Here is a 21,089-nt window from a genome sequence, read left to right on the forward strand (position 1 = left end):
GGCTAGCTGGTCCTCAGCCATGGCACGTCCTGCAGGGGATGCCCTAACTGGGCTGTGAGTGGCTGGGGATTGGGTACAGCACGGGTACTTTCAAAGGATGGGAGACACACACTGCATGTGCGTTCTCCGTTTGTCATCAAGTTTGAGGATCTGACCACTGCCTCCCAGAGAACTAACCAGGGCTTTGGAACATTAGGGGCTAGGGGAAGGAGGGAAGTGTCCACTCTGGTCCCTTTAAGGGAAGCAGCCCTGGGGAAACTTTCTCTGAGAATTTTCTAAGAGAAAATTAAAGAGCCTCTGTGGGGATTCCTTGGACAGAAGAAAGCAGGAAATAAAAGCCAAATCGGGGCTCATGAGGGAGAATATGTGCTCTTGGGAGATAGGACTGGGGGGATGGCTAGATGAGCCGTCTGCTCAAACGCCACTGGGGAGGGGTGTCAAAAGTGCCTTGGCTGCAGCCTCCTGGTGGCCAGCAGAGACCTTGTGGGGATCCTACAAGGGCCAGGCTTGCCTTATTGGGAGCAGCCTGAGTTGAAGCCATGGAAACTGATGTCTTGCTGTCACAGTCACAGGCAGACTTCTTTCCTGACAGACAGCGGTGCTGAAGCAACTAAGGCACACCCTGAACTCTGATGTGGGGCCTTTGAGTTCCCCAGCCAGGCTAAAGGAAGTGAGCAGAGAGGACAAAATGAAGAAAGGGCAGCTCCAGACAAGGGTTTCCGGAGAGAAGTTCATGAGCTGCTGAGAGTCAGAACCAACCATGCAAACCTTGCAGGCAGAGGCTGTCACAGCCAGTGCACTGGCCCTTCCTCCACCCGCAGAAAATGCTTCCAAGTGTACAGCCCACTTGTCTAGGGCACCCAGAGGGTTGGATCATGTGCCTGATGTTCACAAGCAACTGCCACAACCCTGCCAGCCTAGCCCTGAGTGCCTGTAAGGGGCCAGCTGCCCAGAGAGCTTGGGGCAGGCTTGGTGCTGTAGATGAGGAAGAAACAATGTGAAGCTGAGGGAAAGGAAGCCAGGATTACGAGTGCCTTTGTGTGCCCAGTCTGCCCTTTGTTCGTGCAGTACTGGGGTCCCCAATAAGCCTGCCCTCCCAGGCATCAATTCTCGGAGTCAGGAGCACCAAGGAGACTCTTGGCCCAGCAAGACCTGCTTCCACTGCAAGACTGGGCCTCTCCGGAAGGCAAGGTTTTATCTCTGGGGCCCTAGAAGGGCGCTTTGTTGTTTGCAGGGCCTCAGAAATAGGAGCTGAAGATCAAACCTGTCTTCGAGGAGCTCACACCTGGCCTGGGAGCTACCTGGTGTACGCTCAGCTAGAGGGCGGAGCTGCGGGAGGAGCCTGGGAAGGGGGCGTGCCCCGCTGAGCTCCAGGAGATGGGGTTTTGGTTTAGTCTTCTCAGTACCCTCAGCCCCTAGGACTGTCCTGGTAGGGAGTGGTCCTCAACCCATGTTGGCTGGATGACAGATCACCCCTGTGTCTGGTTGGCGAGTGGAGTGCCCTGGAGTTGGAGGCAGGAAGCTGATACGCGCGCTGTCCGAAGGTTGGATCCACTAGCCTCTCCCTTGAGCCCAGGCTGGGCTTCAGTTTACCCAGCTGTACAATGGGAGCCGGTGGCCCTGCCTTGTGCTGTGCCCCGGTCTGTCGCGAAGCTCCGTGAGCGAAAGGAGCAGGACCACGGACCGCACGAATGCCAGGAACCTCTTCGAACGCTCCTCTCCGGCGCGGGCTTCCGGGGCCCCAGCCTGGCTGCCCGCTGCGGGCCGCCCGGCAGCCTTCCCCCCACGCCCGAGGGCGCGCGGCCGTGGTGCTCTCGCCGGCCCGGGTGCCCCGCGCTCCCCGCCCAGTCACCCTCTGCCACCCGGGCGTGTGGGAGGCGGGGCGGGGCGGGCTCCGCCCCTGACAGCTCCGGAGGATGGACGCACGCTCGTTGTCATGGGGACGGGGCGGGGCAGGCCTCCGCCCTTCGGGTCCCGCGCGCACGCGCCCACGGCCACGGCCACGTCCCGCCGCGAGAGGGGGCGGAGCGAGCGTGCAAGGCGGGCGCGCACAGGCTCCGCGACCGAAGCCGGAGCCGCCTGCGCGCAGCGGCGTCCGCGGCGGGTGCAGCCGAGGTGAGGGCCGGGCGGGGGCAGAAGCCTTCCCGCCGGGGCAGCCTCACGCCCGCCGAGGGCCTGGGACCTCCCTCCGCCCGGGTGCGGCCTCAGGGCCCCCACCGCCCCTTCGTGACCCCCGCGGCCCAGGCCGCCCTTTGCATCTCGACTCCCGCACAGCTGGCCCCTGCCGGGTCGGAGGGCCGAGCTCGACCTTGGAGCAGCCCTGCCATCCCGGCCGCCCCGGCCCCGGCCGCCCCTGCCCCAGCCGCGGCCGCGGGGCGAGTCCGGGGCCGGGCCGAGGGCTGGGGTGGGGGCGGGGCAGGAGCGCACTTTAACTCCGCCCCCGTGTCTGGGCTGCGCCTCGCCGCCCGGCTGCAAACTTTGCCGTCGCTTGAAGTTGCGGAGGTGCCTGCGGCCCCTGGGGGTCGCGGCTGGCAGAGGAAGGGGCTGGGTAAACCGGCGGGGCGCGGCCGAGGGGTGGGGTCGCGAGTGCGGGCGGAGTCCCCTCCTCCGGCGCAGGGCCCCGAGCCCGGTCCTCGCGCTCCCGCCGGCGCCCACGGCGGGGCCCTTGAGGGAAGCCGGCCGGACGGCCGCCCCGACGCTCGCGGGACCGGGGGAGGCGACCACCCCGGAGGCTCGCTGGAGCGGGGCCCAGCCCGCCCAGGGCCCGCGGCCGGGGCTGTTTCGGGGCGTCTGGAGCCCCCCTGGAAGACAACTCTCCAAGAACAGGGACATGATCGGGGCCCTGGTGGAGCCGACTTAGTGAGGCGAGTTCAGCTTCTGATCTCCCCGAGGGGACTGAGGCCGCACCTTTTGATGAGGGGGAGTTCCGGAGCCCCGGGGGGGCTCTCCCCGAACAGGGAGCGGTCAGGGCCAGGTGCCCGGCTCAGTGGTATTTTCTTTCTGCCCCCAGCTCTGGAGCGCTCGGAGCACTTCGTTCCCTGCCGCGCCGGATGCCATGAGCTGCTAAAAGGGAGCCTGGCTTTTCAGGTGAGCTTCCCAGCCCTTCTCTTTCTCTTGAGTATGGGGCAGTTCCCTGTGCCCCGGCTCCTTCCTGTGCTGACCGGAGCTCTGGGCCCCAGGTTCATTTTCTGAGACTTAAGGAGCGAGAGGAAGAGAAAAGTGGGGACCACATTCCCTCGAGGGGACAGGGAGTGTGCAGCGGAGTGGGTGGCTCAGAGAGCTGGTCACCCCCAGAGCTGCGTCTGAGAGCCAACGTCAGAGATGTCCAGCACGGGTGAAATGCTTGAGCTTTTCTGGAACCCTGTCAGGAGGAAGGAGAGGGAGAGTGGAAAAGGTTTCCCTTTGCCGGCGTTTCGGTCCAGGTCCCTTTAGTACCTGTGTGACCTTGGGCACGTCTCTGGCTTCCTAACCACTTGTTTCCTAATCCCTCGTTTGGAGGACTAATGAAGTAGCTGGGTTTTAACAGAGTGCCTGGCATATAGTATTTACTGAAAGATCCATTGTCATCATCAAAGAAAACAAGAGTGAAACTAACCAGAGGCAAGTTGGGTAGGACTGAATGAACGTGTCCACAGGACCGAGCAGCTGTGGGGCAGGAACCCCGTGGGGGAGAAGACCAGAGTCAGCCACCCCAGTGTCATGACACCAAAGGTTTAGAAGTTGACTTCGCCACTCTCTGAGGCAAGCTGTGTGCGCACTGACTCCAAAGACAATATTTCAGAAAAAAAAATTTTGACACACAGAACCCAAAAGGAACAAATTACTCCACAGAGCTAAGTTTTCCATAGGGCTGACGTGTTGACTTTCAGCTCCCAAAACTTTTAAATTTTAAATATTTGGGGTCACGCTGGGGAAGACTGGGCCGTCTGCCTTGAAGGTTTCTCTCCAGCCTCTGTGTTGTGTCCCAGGCCTGTTCCTGGATAATTTCTTTGCTGCTGCCTCCCCCCCCCCCCCCCGCCAAATGAATGTCTTTTTACCTTGTACTGTACAAGTAGGAGGATTGGGGAAAGGCCAGTGGACAGGAGGGAGAATTGTCAGATAAGTGACACACACAAAAAGGAAAAATGACTCCCCCCTCAACATTCCACCTCAAGATGCCTTTTTGTGAAGTAGCTAGTACAGGAGGTGGGGTGGAGAGATCAAAACCATAAAAGTTAAATTCTAAACACTGGAGATGTTTGGGTAGGAAGGGACAGGGCAGCGAGTAGACCCCAGATATGGTCCATGCCCCCAGGCCAGCACCCCTCCCTCATGGGATGAACCACTCAGACCAGGGATCAGTGACTGACTTCTCCGTGTTGTGTGTCTCCACTCTAGCAGCCTTTCCCTTCTTGCTATTTCTAGTCTCTGGGCTGAAAACGTGAGATGAAGCGGGTTAGCACTGGTGGCTCAGGTCTGGGAAGCATAGCACTGAATTTCGTTCCTGTTTTGACCTGGTCTCTGGTTCTGGGGGGGTGAGCTTGCTGGATAGCAAAGATTCCTCGGGCCAGATGTGCTTAGCCAAGGAGTTTCCTGTGAGAGCCTCTTCCTGTGGCACATCCCCCCCCTCCCTCCCGGGGTTTGGTTCCTCGTGCTTTTCCCCTGTTTGTTAATAAGTGTTTGGACCCTGGCACCTGCTTGTCCTCCCTCTGGCAGTGGTCCCTGAGGCTTGGGGAGACTGGGCAGGTAGTGTGGTTTAGCTGTGGGAAGGAAGAGGCAATGTGGGGGAAAGGCAGGCTGGCTCATGTCTGGTCCATCTCAGGGAAGGCTGATCAGAGCTGGGAGTATGTCCCTGGCTGACTCAACTCTTGTGCTCTCTATGACTCAGTTTCCCCAGGTGTGACCAAGGCTGCCAGCGGACTGGCACAGCAGCCCTGAGAGCCTCAGTGATTGTGGTTAAGAAATAAGGAGGCTTGTGGCTTCAGTCATCCTTTGTAGCTCCCTTCTAGGTCACTCCATGTGTAAACACCTCTGGCCACTCCTCCTGGGTCAGCGCACCCAAGGCAGGGCTGGGGTTGCACCAGAACAGACTGGCAGGCAGGTGGGCACATTGGTCAGAGCAGGCTACCAGTCTCCTCTCTCTTCTGTCTCCTTCGCAGCTGCCGTGGGGTGCGGCGTGGGGGGCACAGAGCCATGTCGGACCTACTACTACTGGAGCTCATTGGGGGCCTGACTCTGCTGCTGCTGCTGACGCTGCTGGTCTTTGCCAGGTACTCAGGGCTGCTGGCTGGGGTGACAGTGAGTGCTGGCTCACCCCCCATCCGCAATGTCACTGTGGCCTACAAGTTCCACATGGGGCCCTACAGCGAGACGGGGCGGCTTTTCACCGAGAGCTGCAGTGTCTGCCCCAGGCTCCGCTCCATTGCCGTCTACTATGACAACCCACACATGGTAAGGAGCCTTCTGTGCCTGGCTGGACTTATGCCCCATGGATGGACATGGGCAGGGTTTGTTGGGGGAGGGCCATTTTGGTTTCTAAGGAAGTGGTGGGAAAATCTTTGAACTGGCTCTGCAAACCACTGCTCTCAGCTCAAAGCTCCCTCCAGGTTTAGCCTGGACTTCTGTCCCCTTCTAGGAGCGTGTGCTGGTTCTGCTTCCCCAGGTCTGGTTCCCTTGACTTGTGGCTACCCATGGACCTCGGAGTGAAGGGAACATACCAATGAGTCCCTAGCCTCTGCCTGGGCTTTGGTACCCTGCTTTCTCTTGTTGTTTCTCCCTGTTTCACCCCCATTTGAGGCCAGTATTCTAAGGCCAGGCCTTTCAGATCCTGCCCTCAGTTTGGGGCCATATTGTGTTATTTCTGTGCCTTCCCCTTTTCAGTTCTCCTGCTTGGCAGCAGGTTCTCAAGGGCTAAGGGGTAGGCCATGGGCATGGGACTTGGAATCCCTCCCCTTCAGCTATTCTGGTGACCCCTGTCCCAGTTATAAGGCATTATTTTGGACATCAAGCCTGCCTGGTTTGGAGAGGGCCTCGGGGGCAGGGGTCAAGTGGAGCTAAGTGAGCTGCCTGGAATGTCTAAGATGCTGGGGTCAGAGACTAAACCAGCATCACTGGCACCCTGTGGGCGTCCAGCTGTACGTGCAGCCTGCAGTGAGTCAGGGCTCACCAATGTGGCCTCCTGCAGCGCCATGGGCGGTGCTCACAGCCACACCGGCTGGCAGCTCTGCAAAGGGCTCTTCAGCCTCCATGTCTGAAGCCTTGGCAAACCAGGCATCTGGAACCCCCAGCTCTGCTGTCCTCGCCTGGAGAGCTCCCGTGGGCAAGGCCTACAGCCTACCCATTGTCTCCTGACCCGGCCTCACTGGGGCACGCAGATGAAACAGGTGTGCTGACTCCCTCTCTGCCTGGTTCTGCTCAACACCCACGTTCTGGAGATGAACAGATGTGGCCCCGCCCTCAGGAAGCTTCCTGTGGTTGGCAAATCAGCCTCACACAGATAAATCTCCAACAAGGCACTGTGCTCGATGCCCACAGAACTTTGAGCTGCGGGTTTGGAGGAGGGGGCCTCAAGTCCGCTAGGGAGGCTCAGAGAGGCCGTTGATTTCAGCTGGGCCTTCTCTATGAATAGAATTTGCTCTGCCCGGAAGGGCCTCCTGGCTAAGAGAACTGCAACAGCCAGGGCCTGCAGACATGGGACGACGGGAAGTGTGGCCAGGGCACCTTCCGTGGGTGGAGAAAGAGGTAGGAGGGTTCACTGGGCTAGGCATCGGGAGATCCCGCAGGTTGGGAGGAAAGGTGCAACGCGATTTGCCACCTGCGATTTAGGAAACTACCTGGATGGCAGGTAGAGGAGGGAAGAAGATGAAGCAGAGAAGCCATTGAGGATATTGGGCTGGGCTCTGGTGAGAGGTGACATGAACTGGTTGAGGGATGAATGGACATTGAGGTTTTGAGGTCACATGGCTGGGTGATGGCACTAAGTGGAAGTCAAAAGCACTGGGACCCAAGTGAGATGGGCCGGCCTGTGGAAAGCTCCTAGACAAGATCCCCAACCCCCGCCCCTGCAGGGTCTCTCGTGTAAGTCCCTGCCCCTCCTCCCCGTACCTGGCAGTTGGAGCCCTCTCTAAGGCCTCGGTGGGAGGGAGGAGCAGCCTCGAAGCTTCCTCTTTCCTCCTGGGCTCGTCTGCCTGTTCCCAAAGCAGCACGTTGCCCCTCGGGTTGGAGGGGCTGATTCCAGGACAGGAAATGGCCAAGGCAGCAGGTTACCGTGGGGTCAGTGCTGGAGGCTGGTCCAGGGAGAGTGAGGTAGAAGAACCCTGGCATGTGGAACTTTCCGCATAGCCTCCTAACCCCGTCACTGCCTCCAGGCAGCCCACCACACCGCTCTCCTAGAGGTGTGGTCCACCCTTTCGGCCACCAGGGTTGGGTGAGTACATCCTGGCTTGCGTTCCAGTCTGGGGACCATGACCTGAGAATACAGCCCTGGAGCACAGCCTTGAGGCCAGCATTTCAGGATTCTGGTGGTTCTTCTTCACTGTTCTGCTGTCTGATGTTGGATACACTGTATAACCTCTCTGAGCCTCCGTTTACTCATCTATAGAGTAGTGGGAAAATACCTGCTTCAGTCCGGCCGGTGTGACTCAGTGGACTGAGCATTGTCCCATGGACCGAGAGGCCCTGGTTAGATTCCTGGTCAGGGCACATACCTGGATTGCCGGCTCGATCCCTAGTTGGGGGCGTGCAGGAGGCAGCCAATCAATGTTTCTCTCTCACATTGATGTTTCTATCTCCTTCTTCTTTCCTCTCTCTCTAAAAAAATATCAATGAAAAAAAACATTAAAAACAAAGCAAAACACCTGCTTCATAGGTAGGCTGACAAGGGTTAAATTAAGTGACACAGGTAAGTCATTCACCCTCGCACCTCACGCTCTTCAGATACTTAACAGCAGCAACAAAAAAGGGTGGAAAAGACACTCATGCTAATTAGGTGTGCTGAGGGGTTAGGCTGAGTGCTCCTGATCCAGGCCTGACTATGGACATTCGGCCAGCACAGAGGATGAAAGTATAGGTCAAAGTGGCCCTCTGATCCTGTCCCTCCCAGTCCTGGGTTGCCCTAGAAGACACTTGTGTCCCCATTCAGAGTTGGGTCACATCCTGACACCTAGACATGTCAGGGATGCTTTGTCCCCACCTACTCTGGGAGCTAGGCAGTATGTTCTCTGCCTGGCAGAGACCCTGAAGGATTCAGGGAACCCTGGACCTCAGGAGTTCCTGGCTGTTCATCAGGACCTGAGGCCCCTGGGTCCATACTGCTGTGTTAGGAGGAGACTGCAGATCAGATAGCAGGAGTCGAGGTACTTATCTCACATGGTGCACCCATACTTTGTGTTTATCCAACAAATATTTGTGCCACTCTATGCTGGGCACTGGGGCACTGTGGGGACCAAGGAGCCCAGCCCTCAGACCCTTCAGTGTAGGAGTGTGAGGGGAGCCTGGAGGAGAGGCCCCGTCAGTCGTGAGAACGCCTGAGAATCCAAGCTTTCCGTTCCCTCGGCTGCCTCCCCCAGCAGTGACAGCCTGGGGTCCTGCGCACTGCGGTTCACTGAAGGAAGGCACAGGCATCAGCCGAGCTATTTGAGTAGCCCATCCTCTCTCTCCTTCCCTGCTCAGCACAGTGGGAGCCAGAACCTGCTTTTCTGTGAGTATGGGGAGGACATGAGGTTATTTCAGCCTCTGCCAGTAGGGCAGTGAGTGACCAGCTGAGAGGTAGCCACCTGCTGTGGATGCTGCCTACCCCATGAGATGTGGACTCAGGGCTCCCTAGCCACTCCCTCTCCAGGCCTCAGCCCCTAGCCTCAGCTGGCCAGGGCAAGGCTGGTTCCCGAGAGAGGCCTGGTGAGGCCTAAGCTCGTCTGGCTGTGGGCCCAGGAAGTAACACGAATGGGCACCATCAAGGCAAGATCATGGTGATTGCTTTGGACTTGTTCGTATCCGATGCTGCTTCAGCATATGTGTCCTAGAGATAGGCAGGTGGGTAGGTAGATGGATTGAGTGGTGTGTGTACGTCAGTCAGCCCTGTATCCTGGGGTTCTGGATGGGAGGAGGCCGCAAGGTCTGAGTGAGCGGTTCTTACGGGGCGGGACTCTCTCCTCCATCTCCGAGAGCCTTGGAAGTTGGGAGAGGAAAGGAGCACACCGCAAGAAGTGGACAGACCCTGGCAGTGTCTCGTAGATGTCCCTCTCCTTTCCAACGGCCCAGCATTCATGGAGTGTGGCTGTTTCCTCTTCTAAGTACAGAGGGAGGGAGGGAGTTCCAGTCACTCACTGATCTGTCACCCCTCCCGCCTGCCAGAGTGTGCGCACGTGCGCGCGCACACACTCACACTCACACTGATCCAGGTCTGCCCTCTCCTTGTAGAGCTAGAAAAGGGTCATAAATGCTGTGCCCTCAGCCTCACTGGGAGCCTTGGGGGGGAAGGAGGGGGAAGGAGCTGGGAGGACCCTGAGCGCCTCACTTGATCCTTCCCAGCTCCGGCCTGTGCCCATGGGTCTGGCCTGTCTGCCAGCCTGGCCCTCCATCTCCTGCTCCACCCTCTGCCACTATTGCCTCCACTGCTATGTTTGGGGCTTAAGCAACCTGCCTGCCAGCCCTGTGGGAGCCTGGCCGAGGCGAGTGGGGTGGCCGGTTCAGTACCGACCAAGGCCCAGGAGGGGTGCTTGCCCAGGCATGGAGTGGGTGGGGGAGCTGGTGGTGCTTGGGCTCTGCCTTGAGGAGCTAGACCGCCGCTGAAGCCTCTTTCTCCCCTGGCCCCCGAGAGTCAGCCTGGGGCACCGAGTCTGTACGGGCCGAGCCTGGTAAGAGTCTGACTTAGGCCCATCAGACTTCTCTGGGGAGCGGGATGGGGCCCCTGCCCTCTTCAGGGGCGCTGAGGTCACACAGAGCCTGGGAAGGGGTGAGGGAGTAGGATTTCCCCGGCTTGACCCCTCAGTAAGGATGATGGGAATGGGCTGTTTCCTGAGCGCCCAGTTTCCCTGCGATGATTTTCTTCAATGAGTCCAGACCCCCGCTTCACAGCTGGTCAGCTGTGGGCAGCCCTGGGAAGGCAGCCTCTCTGCCCAGCAGGGCTGCCTTCGGAAGGGAGGGGAGGCGAGATGTGGGAGAGGACTTTAGACTTGTCCTCTTGCGTTTGAATCAAGGCTTCACCACTGACCAGCTTGGTGTCTCTGAGAATCCCTACCTCCGGGTTTTTATCCTCACCCGAGGACATTTTTCCATTTTTTGTTCAGAAAGAGTGGGAGAGGGGGAGAGAGAGAGAGAGAGAGAGAGAGAGAGAGAGAGAGGGAGAGAGAGAAACATCGATGTGAAAGGGACACACCGAGTGGCTGCCATTCACATGACCACCCGGGCCGGGGACAAACCGCAACCGAGGCGTGCCCTTAGCGGGAACCGAACCCAGGTCTCTCTGGACCGCAGGCCGACGCTCGATGAGCCAAACCGGCCAGGGCAGGGTTTCGTTATTTAGGGGGACTAAATAATAAGGATAGGGCCCAGTGCCCAGCCCTAATAGTTGCTTAGCACTCTTGGAATTTACTCCTGCCTCTGCGGGCCGTGTGCCCTGCTGGTCACCGGGGCCGTGTGAGGAGGCACACGGGGAGAAGCTGTGGGGCAGCCATTCCTAGCCTGGGCCTGTTTCTCAGGCTCCCGAGTGGCTGTGGGTTGTTTGACACAGTTCTGGAGCTGGTCTGCCTGGATTCGAATCCTGACTCCATCACTGCCTTGCTGTGTGACCCGTGCTGAATAGCTTTGCTCTCTGGGTCTCAGAAACAGGGTTGTAATAACATCTACTGCACAGTGCTGTTTAGATAATGAGCTGATGTGTGGAAGACAGCAACTGGGGTGGGTGGTGAGCACCTCATCACATACCAACTGGTGTTAGGATTATGCTTGTGGGTGAAAAATGCCCTGAAAGACTTCTAGGTGGGAGGTCCCAGAAAGCACCTGGACCCCACTTTGGACCTGGGCATCTTGCTGACTCCCCTCCCCCCAGCCTGATGTACAGGTCCTCTCCTCTGGCCTGGGTGTCTGCGTTGCCCATGTCCTAACTAGTGCCTGCCCCACTGTGCCTTTGGGCACCAGCTGCCCAGAGAGGTTGGACCTTCAGGGCTTGGTGTGTTTCCCTGTAGGACCCAGGAGGGTGAGTGAGTCTACTGTTCATCCTCCAGCCGTGGGCAGGGGTGGCTGCTGTGTTCCCCTGGGGGCACCCATGCAAGGGAAGGGCACTGCTCCTCTTTTACCTTGGGCAGCGCTGGGCTGGGTGGGCTGGCCAGGGAGGAGTCAAGGCAGCCCTTTGGGCCTGGGAGTGGCAGGCAGCGCAGTTGTCCCTGTCAGGTTATGCAGGCTGTGGGCCTGGGGCTGGCCATTTCTGCTGAACCCTGGGCCTGGGTTTGGTCTGAGCCAGCGGACACCATTTTTACACTCTGGCTCCTGAAAGAAGGTAATCGATCTTGTCCCGTTTCTAGACACAGTGCAGTCTTGGCCAGGCAGGAACTCTCTCTTCCCTCTGGCCCATCAGCAGGGTCATCAGGGTACTGTGAGGACTCTCCAGAAGGGTCAGTGGGGCCAGCTGATACCCAGAAGCTTTAAGTTCCAAGCAGGACCCTCCTCCCCCATCGCACATACTCAGGAGGCTTCACAGCCCAAAGGAGATGCTCTTCTAGTGTTCTGCCTTTGAGGGCAGATTCTGAATGGGCCTGCCTTCACCCAAAGTGGTAGTGGGTCCCCACTACCTGTCTCCCTCTCCCTGGCGTGGTTCCTTGCTGGTGCTAGTTCTGGTCCAACTCTTCCGGGCACAGTTAAGCAGAGACATGACTGATGTGGAGTGGAAAGGGAGCAGGCAGACGAAATTGGAAGACCCAGGCTGACCTCTGAAGGTCAAGCCCAAATAAAGATGTTGCATTGAACCAAGATGGGTAGGGTTTCTAGCCATCAGGACGTTCCCACCTTCTGGGCCCGTTACGCCTTCAGGGGGCCATTGCCCTGGAGGTGGGCCTTGGCTTTCCCAGGAGCCAGGGAAGCCTTTCCCTGCTCCTCGACCAGCCTCACCGCCTCCCAGCTTGTCTTAGGGTCGTTCTCATCTCCTTGCTGGTGCCTGGTCCAACTTCCTCCCAGCTCCAGCTCCGCGTGGGGCTGCTTAGCAGGAGGGGAGCTGGCCGAGGAGCCTCCTAGGCTGCTCCTGAGTCACTGGCCCGGGCAAGGGAGGAGGTGGGAAATGTCCTCATTTGTGGAGTTGAGGGGATGCTCAGGTAGGAAGGGAACACCTGTGCCCCAAACACGTCCAGGTTCCCAGGAGCCCCATCTCCTTACTGGCTGCTTTATCTGCCCTGTGACAAGGGTCCCTCCTTTTTCAAGGTGGAGGGAGATCTGCTCATGGTACAGGGTTTGTGTGTGCAGAAGTACACATACATGTGCTGTGGCTAAGCACGCCCCAAGAACTTTCTCTGTGTGGGATATGGAGCCTTTCTGCCTAGCGACCTGGAGTGGTGGGGAGGGATGGAGAGGCCAGCCATCACAGCGCAGTGCACGACTGCTCCCTTGCAGGCATTTGGGTCCGAGAGGAGGGCTGCTAGGCGGGGAGAACAGAAGGCTTTGAGGCGGAGAGTTGAGCTGAGCCTTAAAAGGTGGGCAGTTTCCCAGGCAGAAGGGACTCTGGAGTAGGGTGAGGAAGGATATTTCAGGCAGAGGAAGTAGCTTACGAAAAAGTAGGAAGCATGGGAGGTCATGGCATGTTTGGGGAGTTGCAAACAATGCTATGTAGGTCTGTGTGGGGTGTGGTGGGAGAGGAGGGACAAAGCCTGGATTTGTCCCTCCCTCTGCCACTCAGACACACAGTGGGCACCTGCCCAACTGGGTTCTGGCCCGCACGGGGCCTGAGGGTGCAGAGAAAGAGTTGCCAGGGGAGTGTGGACAATGCTGAGCAGTCATAGGGACCACTGAGGACGGCCTTGCCTGCTGGGCTCAGGAGTTCCATTCGAGAGGTAAATTGGGAGCCATGAAGATTCTAAGCAGGATTATCACAGGTGTCCTGGTGCCTTTGGGCGACTGAGGAGAACGTCAGGCTGCTGGAGTGCAAACCCAAGTAGGCCAGGGGTTGAGCGGAGAGATGAAGTTGCCGTCTATCCAGATTTCCACGTAACTTAAAGATGACAAGGATCTTTCTTGTGTACAGCCTAGCTTGCTGAGGTCAGGAGCTTGAAGATGGGCTTTGCAGTAGGCGTTGACTCCTCTAGAACCTCCTGCCTTTCTGGCCTTCCTCAAGGCTTCGGGTGTGAGTGGGGCAGTGGCACCATCTAGAGACGCAAGTTGGAAGTGCAGGGATCTCCTGCACCTCCGCCGGGGTGGGTGGGAGCGTCAGGCAGAGAAGGGACGGTGCTGCAAGGCAGGCTTGATGTGGGAAGTTCACAGCAAAATGTTGGTGTGGGAGGTGAGGTGCCACCAAGCCACCCTAAGGCTCCCCAAGAGGGTGTTTGAACCTGAAGGATGGGCAGGGAGGAGCTCCATGTTCAGAGGTTTGGGGGGATGGGCATTCTAGGCCACAGGGGTTACTTATTTGGCCTTTGCCATAGCTACTAATAACTGACAGTAATTATGGAGCATTTGCTGAGTGCTGGCCAGGCTAAGGCCTCACGCAATGCCTCTAAGATATCAAGGAACAGGGGTTCCAGGAAACTAAGGGACTTGTCCAGAATCACACGACTCAGCATTCCTGCCTGTTCCCAGAAGCTGTGGTCCTGACCACTGTCCCATGTTGCCTGCCACTAAGGCCCTGAGCCGGGCGTAATGACACAGGATGAAAGGGCAGCAAGGGCCCGGGGCCGCAGAGAGCTGGGGTGGCCGTCAGGGATTACGTAGAGGTGAGGGCCTGGAGTCGGTGCCCGGGTGCCAGGCAAAGCGAGATGCCAACGATGGGGCTGGGTTGGCCAGAGAGAAAGGCAGAGCAGGGTTGGGACACCCCCGGGGACCGTTGACAGGGCTTGAAAAGGGCCAGAGGGAGGGCAGAGGCGAGGTCAGGTGACAACAGCTTCACTGGGCTGAGAAGGTGGGCTAGGGAGAGGAGCAGGTGGGGGGAGAGAGAGTTTAAATTTAGGGCTTAGGGGGCCCTACATCCAGGAATCGAGGAAAACCCAGGATCGAGAGCACGGGGTCTTGGTGAGTCTTTTCAAGTGTATGGCATGTTTGTATTTTTAAAAAATGCTTTACTGGTTTTTAGAGAGAGAGTAGAAGGCAGAAGAGAGAGAGAGAGAGAAATACCGATGAGAGAGAGACATGGATGGGCTGCCTCCTGCATGCCCCCTGCTGGGGACTGAGCCCACAACCTGGGCGTGTGCCCTGACCAGAAATCAGACCAGTGTGCATGGGATGGTGCTCAGTCCACCGAGCCACACCAGCCTGGCTGTGGTGAGTCTTTCTGATTCAGGGACATACATGCCTCTGGGGGCCCAGCCCAAGGGCTGGTACACTCGGATGGCAGGAGGTGAGACACTCTGGGGCCCCTGGATGCCCGGAGGAGAAGCAAGCGCTGGGCCTTGCAGGCCTGGTGTCAGGCCTAGGAAGTGTTAGGGACTCACATAGGCTCCCCACCTGGCTGTGGTTTGTGGGAGACAGGGGAGGGAGGGCAGTTAGGGAGGGGAACAAAGTGTGGTGCAGGTCTTAGGGGCCCAGAGAGACTTGGAGGGGAAGCAGCAGTCTCTGGCTGAGCCAGGAAGGGGCAGAGCCTTTGTTGGTGCGTGGGCTGGGGAGGGGGTATGGAGGCCTGGGTGGTGGCGGCTGGCCCTGACCACGGGAACAGCGAAGGGGCGCTCTCAGTTTCATCAGCAGACAGAGTTCACCGCTTCCTGCTGCCCCCTGTAGCCAGCGCGGAGCCTGGCATGTTTGTTGGAGGAACGGACGGAGGGATGGACGAGTCCTGCAGCAGGATGCCCCGGGCCGGGGCCATGGATAGGTGCCAGCAAGAAAGTTCCCTTCGTCCTGGTGTCTGCAGCTGCATGGCCTCTTGGAGCTGGGGCTTCTGCCAGGCCCGAGCTGGCCCAGAACCCAGTGGGCAAGAGGTCTGAGGCCCCCTTCCTTTGCCCAGCACAACCCCCCGCTCTCCCTCCGCAGGTGCCGCCTGAGAAGCGCCGCTGTGCCGTGGGCAGCATTCTGAGCGAAGGCGAGGGGGCGCCCTCCTCTGAGCTCCTCCAGCTCTACCAGAGATTTGGCTTCAAGGTGTTCTCCTTCCCAGCACCCAGCCACGTGGTGACAGCCACCTTCCCCTACACCACGGCCCTGTCCATCTGGCTGGCTGCCCGCCGTGTCCATCCTGCCCTGGACGCGTACATCAAGGTGAGACACGGGTCTGGTTGTGTGTGCCAGGGGGATGGCAGGGTGCAGCCAGTACTTCGGGCGGAAGCCAGGGCGGATTTGGCAGGCTAGGAGGGAGAGGTAGTGTTGGGAAGGCAGCACCCTGGGGCCCTTGCAGAACGGATGCCTGTGGAGCCAGGGAGATGGGCAGAGGCTGCTGGCATTTCTTCTAGATACCCGAGACCTTGTGGGCACTGGAGTGTCTAGTAGTAGCCTAGGGAGTTTGCGCAGAAACCCAGCCTGGTCAGTGTTAAGCTGTGGCTCGGACCAGAGACATCGTCAGTGCTCAGCCCCCACTGCAGACTCAGGTGGATGGCCAGGTCCACCCTGGCCCCATCAGCAGGGAGGCCTGAAGCACAAGGGGCTGCGGCTCCCTGTGGCTGGCAGGCCCCAGGTGTTCGTGTGCGGGCCCTGGTCCTGCCTCTGCATGGGCTCATGCACCTGCTCCTGAGCCCGGGACTGGGGCAGCAGCGGCAGGCCTCAGCTCCTTCAGTTCCCAGCCTGGTTGCTGGCCGTGCTGGCGGACCCGTCTGCCTGGAGGAAGCGAGAGAGCCAGCCACTAGAAGATCCGAAGAGCTATTGTTTGACTTTCCCCGTTGCACATCTGTATTTCTCTAAAACACGTTTTGAACTCGGGTGCTAGGGCAGTTTGACCGTTTGGATTTGGAAGCAGTTGTTTAGCCACCGGTCCAGCTTGTGTTTAGCGAATGTCTATGTGTTGGGTGCTGTGCTGGACACAATGTGAGATGTTGGTGTGTGAGGCAGGTGTGTACAGCGAGGGTGGAGATAGGTAATTGATGTCAGACGAGAATGGGGTACACGGAATAGGAAAGGACGGGGTGAGAAAAGGCCTGGGACCACCTTGGACCAAGTGGTCAGTAACCTCGGGGCAGAATCCCAGACGGGCCCTTGGAGAAGGGAGTCAGAGGGTCTGAGCAGAGCAGAGAGAGGGGCTTGACCCAAAGGCAGTGTTTCAATAGGAAAGTAACATGATCTGAGCCCTGCCTGGACAGGACAGGACGGGACAGGCTGTCCAGCCCTGGCAGGGAGGGCTCGACCATGGTTCACGGGGCTGTTAGGAATCCTGGTGGGACGGCTCGTCCGGGACTGTGGCTGTGGAGACAGCAGACAAGGGTGGAGACTTACTCTCTTTGGGGCGGGGGCGGGGGAGAACTGTGGGACTTTGGGTGGATTGGGTGTCGGGGCGGGGAGGGCGCAGGAGGGCACAGCGGGCTCTGGCTCCCTGTGGCCTGGGAGAGGAGAGGCGCTCAGCAGTGCTTTCACTGAGCTGTGCAGAGCTGAGGGAGGACCTGGTTTGGGGGCAGCCAGACTTGTGAGCTGTGCCAGGCGGTGCAGGGTCTGGAATTCAGAGAGGACTGGGCTCGTGGATACGTTTGGGGACTGAACCTGTTGACGGCGTTTGCCGCAGGGATGCCTGGTGGCAGCAAAGACTGTGCAAGGCATGGCCAGTGTGGCTGCGGTCAGGGAAACAGAAGGTCCGCAGGAATGTGAGCTCCGTGGGCTTGAGGAACCCAGTGGCTTTGTTCTCCAGAGCAGTTTGGGCAAAGGGAGGGCCTTGGTGGTGAAAACGGAAGCTCAGACAGCCTGGGCTAAAGGGGCCCAAGAGTCTGGTGTTGGCTGGGAATGAGTAAATGGGCCCGGGCCACCAGCACGGTCTGGTGGTTAAGGACAGGAAGAGGAGAAGCAGGAGGGCTGTCACTGCAGTGCGCAGAGCACAAGAAGACAGTGGTTTGCTATGTGAGCTGGAGCGTGGCAGCCAGAGGGTGCTGGGGAGGGTGGGCTTGCCCGGGGGAGGGGGTGGCGTGGAGGCTGAGGGGCAGGGTAAGGCAGGAGGTGGGGGCCCGGCTGGTGGTGAGGGCAGAAGGGGAGACATCAATGCCCAAGGCCACTCCACATGTCTCCGGGGACGGGGGACTCACCCAGCTCACCCAGAACTGTGGTGTCTGCAGTTCTGTCTGTGCCGTCCTGCACCTCAAGGCCATCTGGAGGAGCACCCCTGGGAATGGGCTTTCTGGGTTTCAGACCTCAGAATAGGATGCGTGGCATGTGGTGTGGTGGCGAGCCACTCAGCCACCAAAGCCTTTTTCTGGCTTCGGGGTTTTATTTTTAGACACCTTTGTCCAAATTTCCCGGCCCCTGACAGCTTCACAAGTTGCCTGGTTTTGACGTCACCTCTTTGATGAAAGCCCTTCCTCTTCCCACCTCCACTGCTACCCCTCACCCCGTGGGAGCCGGTCAGCTGTGCCCCGAGCTCCATTCTCCTGGGGCGGGGCTGGAGCAGGGGTACCGGCCTCTTCCTGCCGGAAACGAGGAAGCCAGGGGGCCAGGGGAGAGCAAGAGGCTTCTCCAGGGATGTCTGTGGGGTGTGCTGGGCCTGGCCACCAGCTGGGGGACAGAGACGCCAGGCTGCCCACAGTGGAGCTACAACCCCAGGTGCTCTGTTGTGTTCTGAGGTGGAGGTCTCCTCTGCCCCTGTGGTTAGCCTGACCTGGCATCTTGGAGAACAAAGCCAGGTGGCAGACGAGGAAGGGGCTGGCTTTGGTTTTGGTTCCAGCCTGCAGTGGACAGGTGGTGGTCCTGTGCCTCTCTCAGTAGGAGACAGAGAGAAGAGAGTATCAGGCTCCCTCCCACACCTGCCCCCGTCCCCACTGCCCTGGGACCGGGGAAGGAGGCTGCTAATGACTCTCCCAGCCCTGACGGCGCTGACTTCTGTCCGGATCCGATGCTGGGTCAGCTGTGGAGGTGCTCACACGACGGCAGCAGCTTCCTGCCTCCGGAGGGGAGGGCGGTGGGGAGTGGTCTCAGAGGGCTCCAGCAGGATGGATCTGAGCCTAGGGCAGGATGGATCTCATGGGACAGTGAGGGTCTTGGGGGTCACTGTGAGGAACCCAGAGAGAATCATTTGTCACGTCTCTGCGGGGATTCTGGAAGGATGGCCAGACCCCAGCTTTGTGGTCTGTGGGGCAGCGCCTCGCCTTCTGGCCGGACTCCTCCAGCCTGGTAACCCGGCAGGCCGAGCTCTAGGGGTAGAACTCAGCCTTTCTTCCTGGCAACCACTGGGGGTCCCCGGCTGTGCACTGTGGGGCAGCATGTGGCTGTCAGTCTGTGTGGAATGCGCCCCAGCTTTCAAGGCTGCTCCACCTGAGTCGAGAGCACTCCTGACCCCAGGACGGGGACCTCCTGGTGGCTGTAAAAGGGAACTGACGCTTCCCTGACACTGCAAGTCCACCGAGGAAATGAGACCCAGGTGTCGTCCCAGAGCAATAGAAAAGGTCCCCAGATTCACCGGAGGGGACCCAGCCTTAGAGAGAAGGTGGGGGCATCTGGAGCAGGCAGGACCGAGAGGCCTGAGCATCCCGTGTGGGATTGTGTGTGCGACGTCCCTGAACTTTGTACCTGGCTCATGTCTGTCTGTGGCAGTGGGCAGGGGAGCTCATGAGAGTGTAGGACTGGCAGCCAAGCCCCCGTGCCTGACTTCCGGTCAGCAGACTCCACAGTCTTCTCCATAAACCCCCTTCCCAGTGTCTCTGCTTTGCAGGAGTTTGCAGGTGGAGGGTGCTCGTGATGTTTGGTCATCTTCTCCTGAGTTTAGGGAAGCACAGGGCGTTATCCAGGCGGAGCCTGGTTGGCTGGGAGGTGCCCGCAGGCCCTGGAGGTGACGTTGGCTTTTTCTCCATGAGCTGGAGAGGAACTGGGAGTGTGTGAGGCAGCAGACAGACCTCATTTGCACATTAGGTGTTCATTTAAGCAAAACGCCACTTACCCAACACCTCCAACATGCTACAGACTTGCTAAGCACTTTACAGTCTCATCCTAGTTTAACATGCTCCAAACAAGATATCCAGTACGTGTTTGTTAAATGAATAACGAAGAAGGCACAGCTGGGTTAAGGAGGTCGTGCTACCACGAGTTGAAAGTGGGCAGGGACCGCAGACCATGGTTCTCAGCTTGCTCTAAGCAGGGGCTTAGGGCTGTGCTAAAACGGCCCCTTGGCTGGAAGCTAGGGATGGGGGCACTGCACTCGGACCCTAACTTGCTTCCACCGGAGTAGCTCTGCCTCCATCCAGATGACCCTGTGACCTTTGTTTGGAGGGGTCAGGAGGGCTTCCCTCATTTCAAGTGAAGTTCGGAGTCCTTCCGCATTAGCTCAGCAGAGGTGGTAGACACGGAGAGAGAGGTGACCCAAACGTCACTCCCCTTGGGCTTCGTCACCTGGATCCCCACTCAGCCACGCCACCCCACACTGGTGTCCGGCCTGTGGTCTGGGAGACAGCTGTGGGAGCCAGGGACAAAGGGCAGGAAGAGCCCGGCTGCCCGTTTGCCCAGCAGGCCCTCGTTAAGGGAGGCTTGGCAGCTGCCACAGGTGCCTCATGGCCTCACTCTGAGTGAGGTGGAGACAGCTCTGTTCCCAGGTCCCCTCACGGGGGCTCCAGGGCCAGCTTGCCTGCCATTGCTGCCACTTGCTAATCGCCCGCCCCCGCTCAGGGAGGAGGGCACTTTCAGCAGCTCCAGGACCTGGGGCTGAGTGACAAGCCCCCAAACACCCCCACCCCCGCCGCTGGAGCCCCTAGCCATGGGGCTTAACCATGCCTAGGGAGAGCAGGGTAAAGGCGTAAGGGATGGCTTCACTGGGGAAGGCAAAGCAACCTTGGGGCTTTCCTGAGGGGCCAGCGGTCAGCGGTGGCATTTGGGCCGAGCCTTGCAAGATAGCATCCTCCAGGAGGGAGGCAGGTCGGCCAGAGGCACTGACTTGGGCCTGGCGTGTGTGCCACTGTGGCTCGCGGGCAGGGGAGTTTGGGCCCAAGAGGTGAGACTGGGTCCTGTAGGCTCTGGGGAGCCGCTGGTAGTGTCTGAGCAGATGAGTGGCATGTCCACGCTGGGCTTTGGAACAGGACTTGGGTGTGGGAAGGCGAGGAGAAAGAGCCAGAGGCCACAGCCGAACTCTGAACCAGGGTAACAGAAGTTAGTTGAGAGTCGCAGTGACTCTCTGCTCCCAGATGCCCATAAGCTAAGAGGAGACCTCCCCCCCCCCCATGTCCCTGGATGTTGAAATGTGAGGGGACTCACAGGAGGCCAGGTCTCTCCCCTCTGCTGACATAGACCCTGGAACCTGCTCCTCAGCCTCTCTGGCTCCACTACCCCCGCCACTCTGCTACCCCCGGACCGAAAGCACAAAGCCAGCCTTTGCTGGGGCGGGCGTGGGAGCTACCACTCTCAAAATACCAGCTCAGATATGTTAACTTGGCAGCCCTGCAGGACCCTGGGGGCTGAGGCTTTTCTGGATGGTGCCGTGGGGTTGGGCAGTCACCAATCCGGAGGGAGCCTCCCTCCCCAGGCAGATGGGACTTAACAAGGGAAAATTCTGTTGTTCTCCAGAAAGCTTGGGATTCCGCGAAGGAGGAAGGGGAGAGAGTCCGAGGATGGGGCTTGCCCTCCAGAGCAGAGCAGCTCTGCCTTTCAGCAGGGCCCTCAGATAAAGAGAGGCCAGCTGTCTAGTTACGCACGGGGAGCTCCGGAGAGAGGGGCGTCCCTAAGGGGCCAGCAGTCAGAGGGGCCAGTCTGACATACGACATCAGGGCCTCCTCCTCCCCCACTGCCCCCCCCCCCCCCACATCCCACTTACCCACCTGTCCTTGCCCTCTGGCATTTTCTGGTTCTTCTGGCTCCCAGGTGCTTGGCTTCACAGCTCCATC

The 21,089-nt window shown here is 59.1% G+C and overlaps 1 protein-coding gene across 2 annotated transcripts in view; it reads left to right on the top strand.

The window, feature by feature from the left end:
- The first annotated feature begins 2,444 nt into the window (after window positions 1–2,444).
- TEX264 (testis expressed 264, ER-phagy receptor) overlaps window positions 2,445–21,089 on the top strand; it is a 28,536-nt gene continuing 9,891 nt past the window's right edge. The window contains exons 1-4 of one of the 2 annotated variants that reach the window (XM_036266356.1): window positions 2,445–2,502; window positions 3,011–3,087; window positions 5,139–5,430; window positions 15,136–15,357. In XM_036266356.1, coding sequence (XP_036122249.1) covers window positions 5,173–5,430; window positions 15,136–15,357 — 480 coding nt within the window. In that variant the 5' untranslated portion in view covers window positions 2,445–2,502; window positions 3,011–3,087; window positions 5,139–5,172. Of the gene's footprint in view, window positions 2,503–2,877; window positions 3,088–5,138; window positions 5,431–15,135; window positions 15,358–21,089 lie in introns of those variants that run through there. The other variant, XM_036266355.1, reaches the window with a different exon arrangement.

The sequence above is a fragment of the Molossus molossus genome, unplaced genomic scaffold (genome assembly GCF_014108415.1).
Source record: "Molossus molossus isolate mMolMol1 unplaced genomic scaffold, mMolMol1.p scaffold_m16_p_18, whole genome shotgun sequence".
NCBI lineage: Eukaryota > Metazoa > Chordata > Mammalia > Chiroptera > Molossidae > Molossus > Molossus molossus.